General features: G+C 44.3%; 1 protein-coding gene and 1 pseudogene across 1 annotated transcript in view; both read left to right on the top strand.

Moving 5' to 3' along the window:
- Nucleotides 1–11316, top strand: part of LOC112266978 (protein phosphatase 1L-like) — a 59526-nt gene extending 48210 nt beyond the window's left edge. Inside the window, exons 3-4 of the mRNA XM_042297303.1 lie at nt 5888–6049; nt 9163–11316. Coding sequence (XP_042153237.1) covers nt 5888–6049; nt 9163–9512 — 512 coding nt within the window. The 3' untranslated portion in view covers nt 9513–11316. The remainder of the gene's footprint in view (nt 1–5887; nt 6050–9162) is intronic.
- A 1712-nt stretch (nt 11317–13028) lies between these two features.
- LOC112267401 lies at nt 13029–13577 on the top strand (annotated as a pseudogene).
- The last annotated feature ends 1641 nt before the right edge of the window (nt 13578–15218 follow it).

The following is a 15218-nucleotide window of genomic DNA, read 5'->3' as shown; positions in this document are numbered from 1 at the left end:
TAGGGATGCCGTCTGGGCCGGCAGCCTTGCGAGGGTTAACACGTTTAAATGTTTTACTCACGTTGGCTGCGGTGAAGGAGAGTATGCAGGTTTTGGTAGCGGGCTGTGTCGGTGGCACTGTTTTGTCCTCAAAGTGAGCGAAGACGTTGTTTAGTTTGTCTTGGAGCAAGACATCAGGGTCCGCAACGGGGCTGGTTTTCTTTTTGTTGTCTGCTTATCTGTAGACCCTGCCACATTCCTCTCGTGTCTGAGCCGTTGAACTGCGACTCTACTTTGACTCTATAATGATTGCCTTGCGGAGGGAATAGCTACACTGTTTATATTCGGTCATGTTTCCTGGTTGCCTTGCCCTGATTTTAAAACAGTGGTTCACACTTTCAGTTTTGCGCGAATGCTGCCATCAATACACGGTTTCTGGTTGGGGAAGGTTTTAATAGTCGCTGTTAGTACAACATCACCGATGCACTTGCTAATAAACTCGTATTGAATCAGCGTGTACATCAATGTTGTTGTTCGACGCAATCTGGAACATATCCCAGTCTACGTGATCGAAGCAATCTTGAAGGATGGAATCAGATTGGTCGGACCAGCGTTGAACAGATCTGAGCACGGGCGTTTCCTGTTTTTAGTTTCTGTCTATAGGCTGGAAGCAACAACATGGAGTCGTGGTCAGATTTGCCCGAAAGGAGGGTGAGGGATGGCTTTGTATGCGTCGCGGAAGTTAGAGTAACAATGATCCAGAATTTTCCCAGCACCAGTCGCGTATTCGATATGCTGATAAAATTTAGGGAGCCTTGTTTTCAGATTAGCCTTGTTAAAATCCCCAGCTACAATAAATGCAGCCTCAGAGGATGTATGGGGAAGCCATATTATATATATATTTTTAAGTGGGTAGACAATGTCATGGACATAGTCATGCGCACACACTAAAGTAGACTATTTGGAGAAGTTGACGTGCCCAGGCCATAACTAATGCTCAGCAAAAAGAGATCGGAACATGGTAGAGCCTAACTAATTGAAGAAGCGAGCTAGCCTAGGTTTGTTAGGTCAATTGAAGACGTGAACTAGCGCAGATATGCTAGGCTAATTGGAGAAGTCAACCTGTGTAGGTATCCTTGGCAAATTGAAGAAGTGAACTAGCGAAGGTATGCTAGGCTAATTTGGAGAAGTCAGTCTGTGTAGATATGCTAGGTTTAATTGGAGTTGTGGATGTGCACAGGGTAAAGTTTAGCTAATCAGAGAGTGCTATGTCTGTGCTAGGATGATGGTTTCAATGGAGAAGGGTAGGTGTGTGTCTGTGCGGCTCGTGAAGCTAATTGGGGAAGGGTGCGCTTGCAGGGCAGTGCAGCCCATTTTCTCCATCACCACGGGAACCTGATAAAAATAATTAGCTGGACGGCATGGGACAGAGGTGCCAGCTGAACACCGGAGCAGGAGAGGATTAGGCACACACAGAGATGAAAAGATAGAATAGCTAACTTTTTGTCTCCTACCTTCCCTTGTTTCTTCAAGGTGTGTGTCAGTTTGTTTTGTCATTTTCACCTCACTCAAAGCTATACGTGGGAATAATAAAATCACTGTCCTGCTGAGAAGTAATCTAATTTTCCCCTCACTCTCGCTCTCCTTCCCCTTTTATTCACCATTTCTCTCTCTGCATCTCACCCCATTTTTCTCTCTTCCCACTATATTTCTTGGTCAGCTTCAGGCGGCTCTGTGCATCTTTGCCTCGAAATGATTGAAGTGAATGAAAAAACACATCACCAGGGAGCTGGACCTGTTTAATTTCCTCACTAAGCCCTCAAACTGCAGAGTATATCACAATCATAAGTATGGACATGCGAGGTGGAAACTAAAGGCAGGTTCAGTTCATTCAATGAAATGGACCTCCCCTCATTCACTCTCTCTGCCATTCCCAAAGCCTCTCTCCTCCTTGGGGTGGTCCAATCAGACGTCCCCATCCCCCCTATGTTCTGAGTTGTGTGGTGTGCAAACAGACAGATGGTCAAACAGACTGGTCTGTTCTCACTGCAGGGCCTTGGATCTCAGACAATGGGATTCAGTCTCAGCCCAGAGACTGGGAAACCAAACAAAGAAGGGAAAGGGAGAAGACAAGTAGAAGAGGACAAGCAGAACCTATGTAGATCACGTGTAAAACTCATTCCACGGAGGGCCGAGTGTCTGTGGGTTTTCGCTCCTCCCTTATACTTTGTTTGTTGAACTAAGGTCACTGATTAGAGGAACTTCCCTCACCTGGTTGGAATGAGGTTGACGCCCCTGCTATATCAAATCAAATCAAATCAAATTTTATTTGTCACATACACATGGTTAGCAGATGTTAATGCGAGTGTAGCGAAATGCTTGTGCTTCTAGTTCCGACAATGCAGTAATAACGAGCAAGTAATCTAACTAACAATTCCAAAAAAAAAACTACTGTCTTATACACAGTGTAAGGGGATAAAGAATATGTACATAAGGATATATGAATGAGTGATGGTACAGAGCAGCATAGGCAAGATACAGTAGATGATATCGAGTACAGTATATACATATGAGATAAGTATGTAAACCAAGTGGCATAGTTAAAGTGGCTAGTGATACATGTATTACATAAGGATGCAGTCGATGATATAGAGTACAGTATCAACGTATGCATATGAGATGAACAATGTAGGGTAAGTAACATTATATAAGGTAGCATTGTTTAAAGTGGCTAGTGATATATTTACATAATTTCCCATCAATTCCCATGATTAAAGTGGCTGGAGTAGAGTCAGTGTCATTGACAGTGTGTTGGCAGTAGCCACTCAATGTTAGTGGTGGCTGTTTAACAGTCTGATGGCCTTGAGATAGAAGCTGTTTTTCAGTCTCTCGGTCCCAGCTTTGATGCACCTGTACTGACCTCGCCTTCTGGATGACAGCGGGGTGAACAGGCAGTGGCTCGGGTGGTTGATGTCCTTGATGATCTTTATGGCCTTCCTGTAGCATCGGGTGGTGTAGGTGTCCTGGAGGGCAGGTAGTTTGCCCCCGGTGATGCGTTGTGCAGACCTCACTACCCTCTGGAGAGCCTTACGGTTGAGGGCGGTGCAGTTGCCATACCAGGCGGTGATACAGCCCGCCAGGATGCTCTCGATTGTGCATCTGTAGAAGTTTGTGAGTGCTTTTGGTGACAAGCCGAATTTCTTCAGCCTCCTGAGGTTGAAGAGGCGCTGCTGCGCCTTCCTCACGATGCTGTCTGTGTGAGTGGACCAATTCAGTTTGTCTGTGATGTGTATGCCGAGGAACTTAAAACTTGCTACCCTCTCCACTACTGTTCCATCGATGTGGATGGGGGGTGTTCCCTCTGCTGTTTCCTGAAGTCCACAATCATCTCCTTAGTTTTGTTGACGTTGAGTGTGAGGTTATTTTCCTGACACCACACTCCGAGGGCCCTCACCTCCTCCCTGTAGGCCGTCTCGTCGTTGTTGGTAATCAAGCCTACCACTGTTGTGTCGTCCGCAAACTTGATGATTGAGTTGGAGCGTGCATGGCCATGCAGTCGTGGGTGAACAGGGAGTACAGGAGGGGGCTCAGAACGCACCCTTGTGGGGCCCCAGTGTTGAGGATCAGCGGGGAGGAGATGTTGTTGCCTACCCTCACCACCTGGGGGCGGCCCGTCAGGAAGTCCAGTACCCAGTTGCACAGGGCGGGGTCGAGACCCAGGGTCTCGAGCTTGATGACGAGCTTGGAGGGTACTATGGTGTTGAATGCCGAGCTGTAGTCGATGAACAGCATTCTCACATAGGTATTCCTCTTGTCCAGATGGGTTAGGGCAGTGTGCAGTGTGGTTGAGATTGCATCGTCTGTGGACCTATTTGGGCGGTAAGCAAATTGGAGTGGGTCAAGGGTGTCAGGTAGGGTGGAGGTGATATGGTCCTTGACTAGTCTCTCAAAGCACTTCATGATGACGGATGTGAGTGCTACGGGCGGTAGTCGTTTAGCTCAGTTACCTTAGCTTTCTTGGGAACAGGAACAATGGTGGCCCTCTTGAAGCATGTGGGAACAGCAGACTGGTATAGGGATTGGTTGAATATGTCCGTAAACACACCGGCCAGCTGGTCTGCGCATGCTCTGAGGGCGCGGCTGGGGATGCCGTCTGGGCCTGCAGCCTTGCGAGGGTTAACACGTTTAAATGTCTTACTCACTTCGGCTGCAGTGAAGGAGAGACCGCATGATTCCGTTGCAGGCCGTGTCAGTGGCACTGTATTGTCCTCAAAGCGGGCAAAAAGTTATTTAGTCTGCCTGGGAGCAAGACATCCTGGTCCGAGACTGGGCTGGGTTTCTTCCTGTAGTCCGTGATTGACTGTAGACCCTGCCACATACCTCTTGTGTCTGAGCCGTTGAATTGAGATTCTACTTTGTCTCTGTACTGGCGCTTAGCTTGTTTGATAGCCTTGCGGAGGGAATAGCTGCACTGTTTGTATTCAGTCATGTTACCAGACACCTTGCCCTGATTAAAAGCAGTGGTTCGTGCCTTCAGTTTCACACGAATGCTGCCATCAATCCACGGTTTCTGGTTAGGGAATGTTTTAATCGTTGCTATGGGAACGACATCTTCAACGCACGTTCTAATGAACTCGCACACCGTATCAGCGTATTCGTCAATGTTGTTGTCTGACGCAATCAAACATCTCCCAGTCCACGTGATGGAAGCAGTCTTGGAGTGTGGAGTCAGCTTGGTCGGACCAGCGTTGGACAGACCTCAGCGTGGGAGCTTCTTGTTTTAGTTTCTGTCTGTAGGCAGGGATCAACAAAATGGAGCCGTGGTCAGCTTTTCCGAAAGGGGGCGGGGCAGGGCCTTATATGCGTCGCGGAAGTTAGAGTAACAATGATCCAGGGTCTTTCCACCCCTGGTTGCGCAATCAATATGCTGATAAAATTTAGGGAGTCTTGTTTTCAGATTAGCCTTGTTAAAATCCCCAGCTACAATGAATGCAGCCTCCGGATAAATCGTTTCCAGTTTGCAGAGAGTTAAATAAAGTTCGTTCAGAGCCATCGATGTGTCTGCTTGGGGGATATATACGGCTGTGATTATAATCGAAGAGAATTCTCTTGGTAGAAATGCGGTCTACATTTGATTGTGAGGAATTCTAAATCAGGTGAACAGAAGGATTTGAGTTCCTGTATGTTTCCTTCATCACACCATGTCACGTTGGCCATAAGGCATACGCCCCCGCCCGTCTTCTTACCAGAGAGATGTTTGTTTCTGTCGGCGCGATGCGTGGAGAAACCCGCTGGCTGCACCGCTTCGGATTGCGTCTCTCCAGTGAGCCATGTTTCCGTGAAGCAGAGAACGTTACAGTCTCTGATGTCCCTCTGGAATGCTACCCTTGCTCGGATTTCATCAACCTTGTTGTCAAGAGACTGGACATTGGCAAGAAGAATGCTGGGGAGTGGTGCACGATGTGCCCGTCTCCGGAGTCTGACCAGAAGACCGCTTCGTTTCCCTCTTTTTCTGAGTCGTTTTTTTTTTTGGTCGCTGCATGTGATCCACTCGGTTACACTGGTTGTAAGGCAGAACTCAGGATCCGCATCGCGAAAAACATATTCTTGGTCGTACTGATGGTGAGTTGACGCTGATCTTATATTCAGTAGTTCTTGTCGGCTGTATGTAAAGAAACCTAAGATGACCTGGGGTACTAGTGTAAGAAATAACACGTAAAAAAACAAAAAACTGCATAGTTTCCTAGGAACGCGAAGCGAGGCGGCCATCTCTGTCGGCGCCGGAAGTTCCAGAAGTTCCAGAAGTTATAGTGTGTCTTTGGCAGTCTTTGACAATAGGATGTTCAAGTTCTATTCTAGACCAACATGGAAGTATTATTTTTCTCCTCTTCTATCCTGCCTCTCTCAGGTACCACATGTCTGGTGGCCCTGCTGTCTGATAAAGAGTTGACGGTGGCGAACGTTGGCGACTCGCGCGGAGTCCTCTGTGACAAAGACGGCAACGCCATCGCCCTGTCACATGATCACAAGCCCTACCAGCTCAAAGAACGCAAGAGGATCAAGAAAGCTGGTAAGCAAAAGAACATGCCTTAATAACTGGTTTAGGATCAGTTATCTCCACCACTAGCCCTGATCTTAAAACATTATAGATGAAACTACACAACTATCCCTGGTTCAGCTGTTATATTGTAGCTATACTGAGGTGTAAAAACCAAGTCTCTGCCAAATTAAGATTTTAAAAAATTATAATCAGGAGCAGTATCATGACTATTCGCACGACCTTGATATCAGATTATTATCTTAATGTTTCCTTGATTTCATTATAGCTCTAACCACAGGTAGCCTAGTGGTTAGAGCGATGGGCCAGTAATCGAAAGGTTGGTGGAATGAATCCCCGAGCTGACAAGGTAAAAACTCTGTCGTTCTACCCCTGAACAAGGCAGTTAACCCACTGTTCCCAGGCCGTCATTGTAAATAAGAATTTGTTCAAAACTGACTTGCCTAGTTAAATAAAGGTTACATTTTTTTATATATACAGTGGGGCAAAAAAGTATTTAGTCAGCCACCAATTGTGCAAGTTCTCCCACTTAAAAAGATGAGAGGCCTGTAATTTTCATCATAGGTACATTTCAACTATGACAGACAAAATGAGAAAAAAAATCCAGAAAATCACATTGTAGGATTTTTAATGAATTTATTTGCAAATTATGGTGGACAATAAGTATTTGGTCACCTACAAACAAGCAAGATTTCTGGCTCTCACAGACCTGTAACTTCTTCTTTGAGGCTCCTCTGTCCTCCACTCATTACCTGTATTAATGGCACCTGTTTGAACTTGTTATCAGTATAAAAGACACCTGTCCACAACCTCAAACAGGCACACTCCAAACTCCACTATGGTCAAGACCAAAGAGCTGTCAAAGGACACCAGAAACAAAATTGTAGACCTGCACCAGGCTGGGAAGACTGAATCTGCAATAGGTAAGCAGCTTGGTTTGAAGAAATCAACTGTGGGAGCAATTATTAGGAAATGGAAGACATACAAGACCACTGATAATCTCCCTCGATCTGGGGCTTCATGCAAGATCTCACCCCGTGGGGTCAAAATTATCACAAGAATGGTGAGCAAAAATCCCAGAACCACATGGGGGGACCTAGTGAATTTATTTTACCTTTATTTAACTAGGCAAGTCAGTTAAGAACAAATTCTTATTTTCAATGACGGCCTAGGAACAGTGGGTTAACTGCCTGTTCAGGGGCAGAATGACAGATTTGTACCTTGTCAGCTCGGGGATTTGAACTTGCAACCTTCCAGTTACTAGTCCAACGGTCTAACTTGCAGAGAGCTGGGACCAAAGTAACAAAGCCTACCATCAGTAACACACTACGCCGCCAGGGACTCAAATCCTGCAGTGCCAGACATGTCCCCCTGCTTAAGCCAGTACATGTCCAGGCCCGTCTGAAGTTTGCTAGAGAGCACTTGGATGATCCAGAAGAAGATTGGGAGAATGCCATATGGTCAGATGAAACCAAAATAATTTTGGTAAAAACTCAACTCGTCGTGTTTGGAGGACAAAGAATGCTGAGTTGCATCCAAAGAACACCATACCTACTGTGAAGCATGGGGGTGGAAACATCATGCTTTGGGGCTGTTTTTCTGCAAAGGGACCAGGACTGATCCGTGTAAAGGAAAGAATGAATGGGGCCATGTATTGTGAGATTTTGAGTGAAAACCTCCTTCCATCAGCAAGGATATTGAAGATGAAACGTGGCTGGGTCTTTCAGCATGACAATGATCCCAAACACACCGCCCGGGCAACGAAGGAGTGGCTTCGTAAGAAGCATTTCAAGGTCCTGGAGTGGCCTAGCCAGTCTCCAGATCTCAACCCCATAGAAAATCTTTGGAGGGAGTTGAAAGTCTGTGTTGCCCAGCAACAGCCCCAAAATATCACTGCTCTAGAGGAGATCTGCATGGAAGAATGGGCCAAAATACCAGCAACAGTGTGTGAAAACCTTGTGAAGACTTACAGAAAACGTTTGACCTCTGTCATTGCCAACAAAGGGTATATAACAAAGTATTGAGATAAAATTTTGTTATTGACCAAATACTTATTTTCCACCATAATTTGCAAATAAATTCATTAAAAATCCTACAATGTGATTTTCTGGATTTTTTTTCTTCTCATTTTGTCTGTCATAGTTGAAGTGTACCTATGATGAAAATTACAGGCCTCTCTCATCTTTTTAAGTGGGAGAACTTTGCACAATTGGTGGCTGACTAAATACTTTTTTGCCCCACTGTATATATGAGATCGGGGGAGCCAGTGAGTGAGGAATGGAATGCACTCCAAGAAAGCCCCAAAAATGTCTACAGAGCCCATTGGGCTGTGATGTAATTATCATTTTTATACTTTCATATTCTCCTTTATGTGAATGTGATTTTGATTTAATTTAGCCTTCAGTCAGATGAGTAACAAATCAAGTAGGACACTACTCTTATTGATGGCTGTCCATAGCTCACCATCTTCAGGTTGCTGTGGGTAGTGGAGCTCCAAATAAGTAATGACAGCAAATTACACACAGACTGGGTAGCTAGTTGGCTAGCGGTTTCCAATAACTGACTTAAATAACTGTGTCAGTGGTCATAAGCTCACACCAACTGCCATGACTGTCTACATCTGCTCTGTCATTATTATGACAGGGCTATGTATATAGCTATTATGATGCAGGGTTCAAGTTCAGGGTAACCCCGTTTCCCTCCTGTTGAGTATGGCTTCCAAGTAAAGCCTTTTATCCAGTGTGTTACTCTGATTCCTCTTCATGGGTAATTATCTGGTGCTCTGGCAGTGGGAGAGAATACAAACACACAGAGACATGCAGGCAGGGTTGCGCAGACCTCTGTGTGTACTGTTTATTGTTCTGCTTTACTTCAGTATGTGAACTGTCCAATAGAAACCATTCTGTCAGTGAAAAGATGTTAAACCGAAGAAACGGTTGGTGCGTTGATCCATAGATTTTTTTTTTTCACCCTCAAAGGCTTGATACTGTTGTTGATAAAGATTCATGGATCTGCTCATGGGCTTAGGAATACAATGCATTTTATCTCTTTATCCCATCTACTGTAACTAAAAGCCATCGGTTTCTCCTCTCTTGTCCTCTCTCTCCCCATCCTCCCCCCTCCAGGTGGCTTCATCAGTTTCAACGGTTCGTGGCGTGTTCAGGGCATCCTGGCCATGTCTCGCTCGCTGGGCGACTACCCTCTGAAGAACCTGAATGTGGTCATCCCTGACCCTGACATCATGACCTTTGACCTAGATAAGCTGCAGCCAGAGTTTATGATCCTGGCATCAGACGGGCTGTGGGATGCGTTCAGCAACGAGGAGGCCATACGCTTCATCAAAGAGCGTCTCGACGAACCCCACTTTGGAGCCAAGAGCATCGTCCTGCAGTCTTTCTACCGTGGGTGCCCAGACAACATAACTGTCATGGTGGTCAAGTTTAAAGGTGCCGGTGGCAAGGCCACAGAGCAGTAGACCTACTGATGCATCCAAACGAGAGATCTATATTATATATGTACTGTATGTATATGCACAGGTTTAAGAGAAAAGACTAAACAAGCCCGCAGTTTTTGGAGCGAGAACTGTTTGTATCGAAGATATTTACAGAAATTAGCCATTCACCACCATATAATGCAAACACTAAAACATACACTTACAAATTCACTCACTCCGACAGTAACTTTTTCCCCCCCCTTCAATCTACATAACGTGTCATTTATGTTTTTAGTTTTTTTAAGCAGTCATATCCTCCAGGCCCTATACTGAGTCACTGTTTTGCATAAGAGGTACACCGAGATATTGACATCATTTGAAGTCGAAGCAGTAATTTGTACATCTCTGAGAGAACCTTTATCAGCAGATGTCTCATCTGATTGGTGCTTACATACATCAGAGCACCTGTAACTGGGCACCTGTTTGGTTAGCCGGAGGGGCTAAATAGTTTATGTTTTAAAGAGAGCTAAGACTTGGCAAACTTAACTGTGTTCTCTTCTGTTTTGTCTGGCATGGCCTATTTTTGGGGAGGGCCAATTAAACAGACAATGTGACTGATTGGATTTAAATGGCATTAGGAGATACGTACATGCTCTGCAGTCCTAATCCTGCTGCATGCGTGTTTGCATCATATCAAATGAGTCTTATAGAAATCACATTCAGTTTGATGATTCACTGTCCCCCCCTTGATTTCTAATGTTCTGTCATTCTAAACATTCCGTCTTGTTTGTCGGCTCCATAGACCTTAAAACCAGTCAGCTCCCGATCTCCATGTTGATTTTTGACCTGCAGTTGAGTACCCCCCCTCCCCAAATGGCTGCACTGATAATTGCAATTGTATTTTGAAGTTCTGAAGTTCATTGGTACTAAATATAATATTCCTTTCCTCATTCATGCAAACTACTAATGATATCATTTATGCCTGTCTGTCAACAACAATCTGTGTATAACCCTCTGCCCAGAATGCATTTCTATAACTCTAATCCCAGAGTTAACCCTGATCTAGGAATGAGTGGCACTTTGACAAAAGTTGCACAAATGTTTGCGCCATGCTGTTATTGTGATGTCAGTCTTTTTGAATTAAGTATACAAATACATTTTCACAGGCGCGATGGCATTGTACTGTTTGAATAGTCTATACGTCTTTTATTCTTATCATTGGCAGCCGATTGTCTTTCTGAAGTTGGGTTTAGTTATATGGTCTCATGCTCCCTCTACATCAGGGTTCTCTGGGGTGGGAGAGTACACAATAAAAAGACCCTGTCATATTGTACAGTTAACTTAAGTTTTTCTGTCAACTGACGGACTCAACGTAATATGAAGCCTTTGAATGAAATATGTACTTGTTGCCTTATTTTTTAAAATACACATTTCCTCATTTGTTGCCAAAACGAACTCCTTGGTTTCTAATTTAACGTTTGACATGCCATTCACATCGCATGTAGATATCATATGTCACGTATATAATACCATCACAGATGTCTCCATGAGACAAGGAAGTGTAACATGAATGTACATGCTGTTCCCATGTTATCCTCCCCCTCCACATCTGCAATGAAGAAAGCAATGCACCAACTCTTTGGTAGATTAACAAAAGCAGTATGTACTAGACTAGTATGTTTTTATGTGCTTTTTCAGTTGTACATTCTTCCAAAATAATGTATGTTACAGAATGTTTGTGGACTTTGTATTTGTTTTTGTTGAATTTAAGAAACTGTAAAAAATAAATCTGTGAATTTTAAGAAAATCAAATGGATAATAACAATAAAAGGATTAATGATCATAATTGTCTTTTGTCTTCATTCATGGGAGAAAAAACTGTTGATTTTGAGAGATCTGCAAATACAGTATTTCAATGACCATGCTTAATAGTGCTGGTGAGTAGCCTAAAGAAGCCTGATCATGCCACCTGTTGGTTTGTCACCAGCACTTGTTTTGTACGGTATTGTTTTATTGGATTTTGTACGGTAAATGGGATACATGGTGGTAGATGTTGACTGGGTAAATCCAGGTGACACTTTACATTAAGGTGTACTTTAAATGATTTATAATGGGCTTTATGTATTTTATACATTTGTAATTATTTGTTTTATAAATCTAAACTGTTAAAATACATTTTTTTGATCTGACAATTTATGTGCCCTGTTTTCAGCATTTTGAACTGCACTATGTATAATGAACAATAATATAAATGCAACATACAACAATTTCCAAGAGTTTGCTAAATTCATAAGCAAATCAGTCAATTTAAATGAATTAGGCTCTAATCTATTGATTTTCCATGACTTGGCAGGAGTGCAGCAATGGGAGGGCATAGGCCCACCCACTGGGGAGCCAGGCCCAGCCAATCAGAGTGAGTTTTTCTCCACTAAAGGGCTTTATTACAGACAGAAATATTCCCCCCTCTGACGATCCCGCAGGTGAAGAAGCCGGATCTGGAAGTCCTGGGCTGGGGTGGTTACATGTGGTCTGCGGTCTTGGGGCCAGTTGGATGTACTGTGAGGTGGCCTATGGTAGAGACATGGACATTCAATTATCTGGCAAAAGCTCTGGTAGACATTCCTGCAGTCAGCATGCCAATTGCACACTCATCTATGACAAAACTGCACATTTTAGAGTGGCCTTTTATTCCTAGCACAAGGTGCACCTGTGTAATGATCATGCCATTTAATCAGCTTCTTGATATGCCACACTTGTCAGGTGGATGGATTATCTTGACAAAGGATAAAATGCTCACGAACAGGGATGTAAACACATTTGTGCCAACATTTGACTGAAATAAGCTATTTGCGCGTATTAAACATTTCTTGAAACTTTTATTTCAGCTCATGAAACATGAGATCAACACTTTACATGTTCATATTTTTGTTCAGTGTAGATAAATGGGTGTAGCCTTAGCCTATGATATACAATATATATGATTTATTATATGATTTTTACTGGTGATCCTAATCATGACTTTTATGTTTGAACAATAGACCAGCCTATTTATATGGGGGGCTATGAAAGTTCTCATACTATGCTGCCTGAAAGCAACACCCTCAGCCAACTTCGCTAAATGGTTTTGTTGTGACGGAGTGCTGGTCTGGCATGTTGTGGCTTCAAAGATACTGTAACTGTATGATGTAACCCATTAACCATACAGGCCAGATGAGTACCCATGACCTACTGGTCTAAAACTGTCACTCTGATGCCATTTCCAGGAGAAGGTCACTCAAGAAGGAACACAGACTCCCCCTACGCCCTAAAAAGGACTTCCTGCTGAGTTTGATGGTCTGAAGCAGGTGACTCTCAGCGGTGCAATAGTAACAGAAGACACAGAGACTCTAACCTGAACCATCACCAGCTGAAAGCTGCGTAATGACTTGGGCATCTTACTAAAATGGGGGGCGAGGTCTTGCTGCAACCCTCTGTGTACATAAGCCATTCAGATTTGCACCTTGCCTTTATAAGAGGGGATTCATCACAGCCAGAACTTACAGAGCAGAGCACAAAGTAACTGCAGGCAGGGCAGGGCATTGCTGCACAGAGCTGAGGCAGCAACAATAACACAAGCCAGCCTTCTTCTCCAGACAACAGGGCCTGTGTTTGGGTTGAGCATGGGACTGCATGGGTCTAAGCATGCTCAGCAGGCTCAGGTTGTGATGCTGGGCCTGGACGGCTCGGGGAAGTCCACCCTGCTCTACGCGCTCAAGTACAGCGAGTAGAGATGCTGGAGACGGAAGCAAGGGGTCTGGGGTTGGCCATGTGGGACGTGGTAGGCCAGCAGAGGATGAGGTCCCACCGGAAGCACCACTGCCTGGGCACGGAGGTCCTGGTGTTTGTGGTGGACAGCTGGGACCGCAGGCGTCTGGAGGAGGCAAAGGGCTCCATCAGGTAATACTTTTTTATTCATAGTAAAACTTTTTTATACAATTCAGCCAAATCCTGATGCATGAATGTAAATAAATTACAGGTCATATCCAGTTCTCTTTCTTGTCATATTGGGCCATGTAGTTATTGGGTATAATAATGTGTATACTGATCTTTTCACCCAACAGGTGCTGAGGAGTGGGAGTCTAAAGAGCATTCCTCTGGTGGTGCTGACCATTTAGCAGGACCTCAGCAAGCCCACAGGAGATCACCCACAGATTGGACCTGAGCAGGGTGTGGGAATAAGGACTGGTTTGTCCAGCCGTGCTCTGGGAGGACTGGCTTGGGCCTGGAAGGCTTCAGAAGGGTTGCCCAACTGTTGAAGACTTCGCTAAAGCAGACTGAGGCGGATATAAATATATTTTTTTTTATTTAACCTTTATTTAATTAGGCAAGTCAGTTAAGAATAAATTCTTATTTACAATGACAGCCTACCCCGGGGAAAACCCTAACCAGGACGACACTGGGCCAATTGTGCGCCACTCTATGGGACTCCCAATCACGGCCGGTTGTGATACAACCTGGAATCGAACCAGGGTCTGTAGTGCCGCCTTTAGAGCTAAATTGCAGTGCCTTATAGAACTCTGCGACACTCGGGAGGATATAAAGAACACATTAAAACAACCGAAACCCAAAGCCATAACGATGATGACCGAGACAAAAGGACTGGGCTGCAGCTAAGACCAGTGACTAAAAAACTCTGTGGATGGTGTTAATAATCTCCCTTGGATTATTTTGTATTCTTCTTCAGGATTATGTTGAGCAGAGTAGGTTAAGATTCCGAATGCCCAGTGTTGGTTCATTCTGACCCACTCATACTTGAATATGGGAATAAGACTCTCCAGAACAAACTTGAGATCACAATGTATCTCACGCTGAAAGCTAGTATTTTGCATGTTTGCTGATTATTCAAAAGTGTGAATTTCTGCATTTTCTTGTCATTTTTTAATTATATGGCAGCAGCTACTCTTCCTGGGGTCCAACAAAATTAAGGCAGTTTATACCATTTTAAAAACATGACAATACATTCACAGGTTTCACAACACACTGTGTGCCCTCAGGCCCCTACTCCACCGATACCACATATCTACAGTACTAAATCCATGTGTATGTGTGTGTATAGTGCGTATGTTATCGTGTGTGTGTGTATGCATGTGTCTGTGCTTGACTTTGTGTTGCTTCACAGTACCCGCTGTTCCATAAGGTGTTTTTTAATCTGTTTTTTAAATCTAATTTTATTGCTTTGATCAGTTACTTGATGTGGAATAGAGTTGCATGTAGTCATGGCTCTATGTAGTAATGTGCGCCTCCCATAGTCTGTTCTGGACTTGAGGACTGTGAAGAGACCTCTTGTGGCATGTCTTGTGGGGTATGAATGGGTGTCCAAGCTGTGTGCCAGTAGTTTAGACAGACATCTCAGTGCATTCAACATGTCAATACCTCTCATAAATACAAGTGATGAAGTCAATCTCTCCTCCACTTTGAGCCAGGAGAGATTGACATGCATGTGATTAACATTAGCTCTCTGTGTACATCCAAGGGCCAGCCGTGCTGCCCTGTTCTGAGGGCCAGCCGTGCTGCCCTGTTCTGAGGGCCAGCCGTGCTGCCCTGTTCTGAGCCAATTGCAATTTCCCTAAGTCCTCCTTTGTGGCACCTGACCACACGACTGAACAGTAGTCAAGGTGAGACAAAACTAGGGCCTGTAGGACCTGCCTTGTTGACAGCGTTGTTAAGAAGGCAGAGCAGCGCTTTATTATGGACATACTTCTCCTCATC

This window comes from Oncorhynchus tshawytscha, linkage group LG14 (assembly GCF_018296145.1).
Source record: "Oncorhynchus tshawytscha isolate Ot180627B linkage group LG14, Otsh_v2.0, whole genome shotgun sequence".
In the NCBI taxonomy this organism is placed as follows: Eukaryota; Metazoa; Chordata; class Actinopteri; order Salmoniformes; family Salmonidae; genus Oncorhynchus; species Oncorhynchus tshawytscha.
The sequence above is the reverse complement of the archived record's forward strand: the minus strand, read 5'-3'. Positions and strand labels throughout refer to the sequence as shown.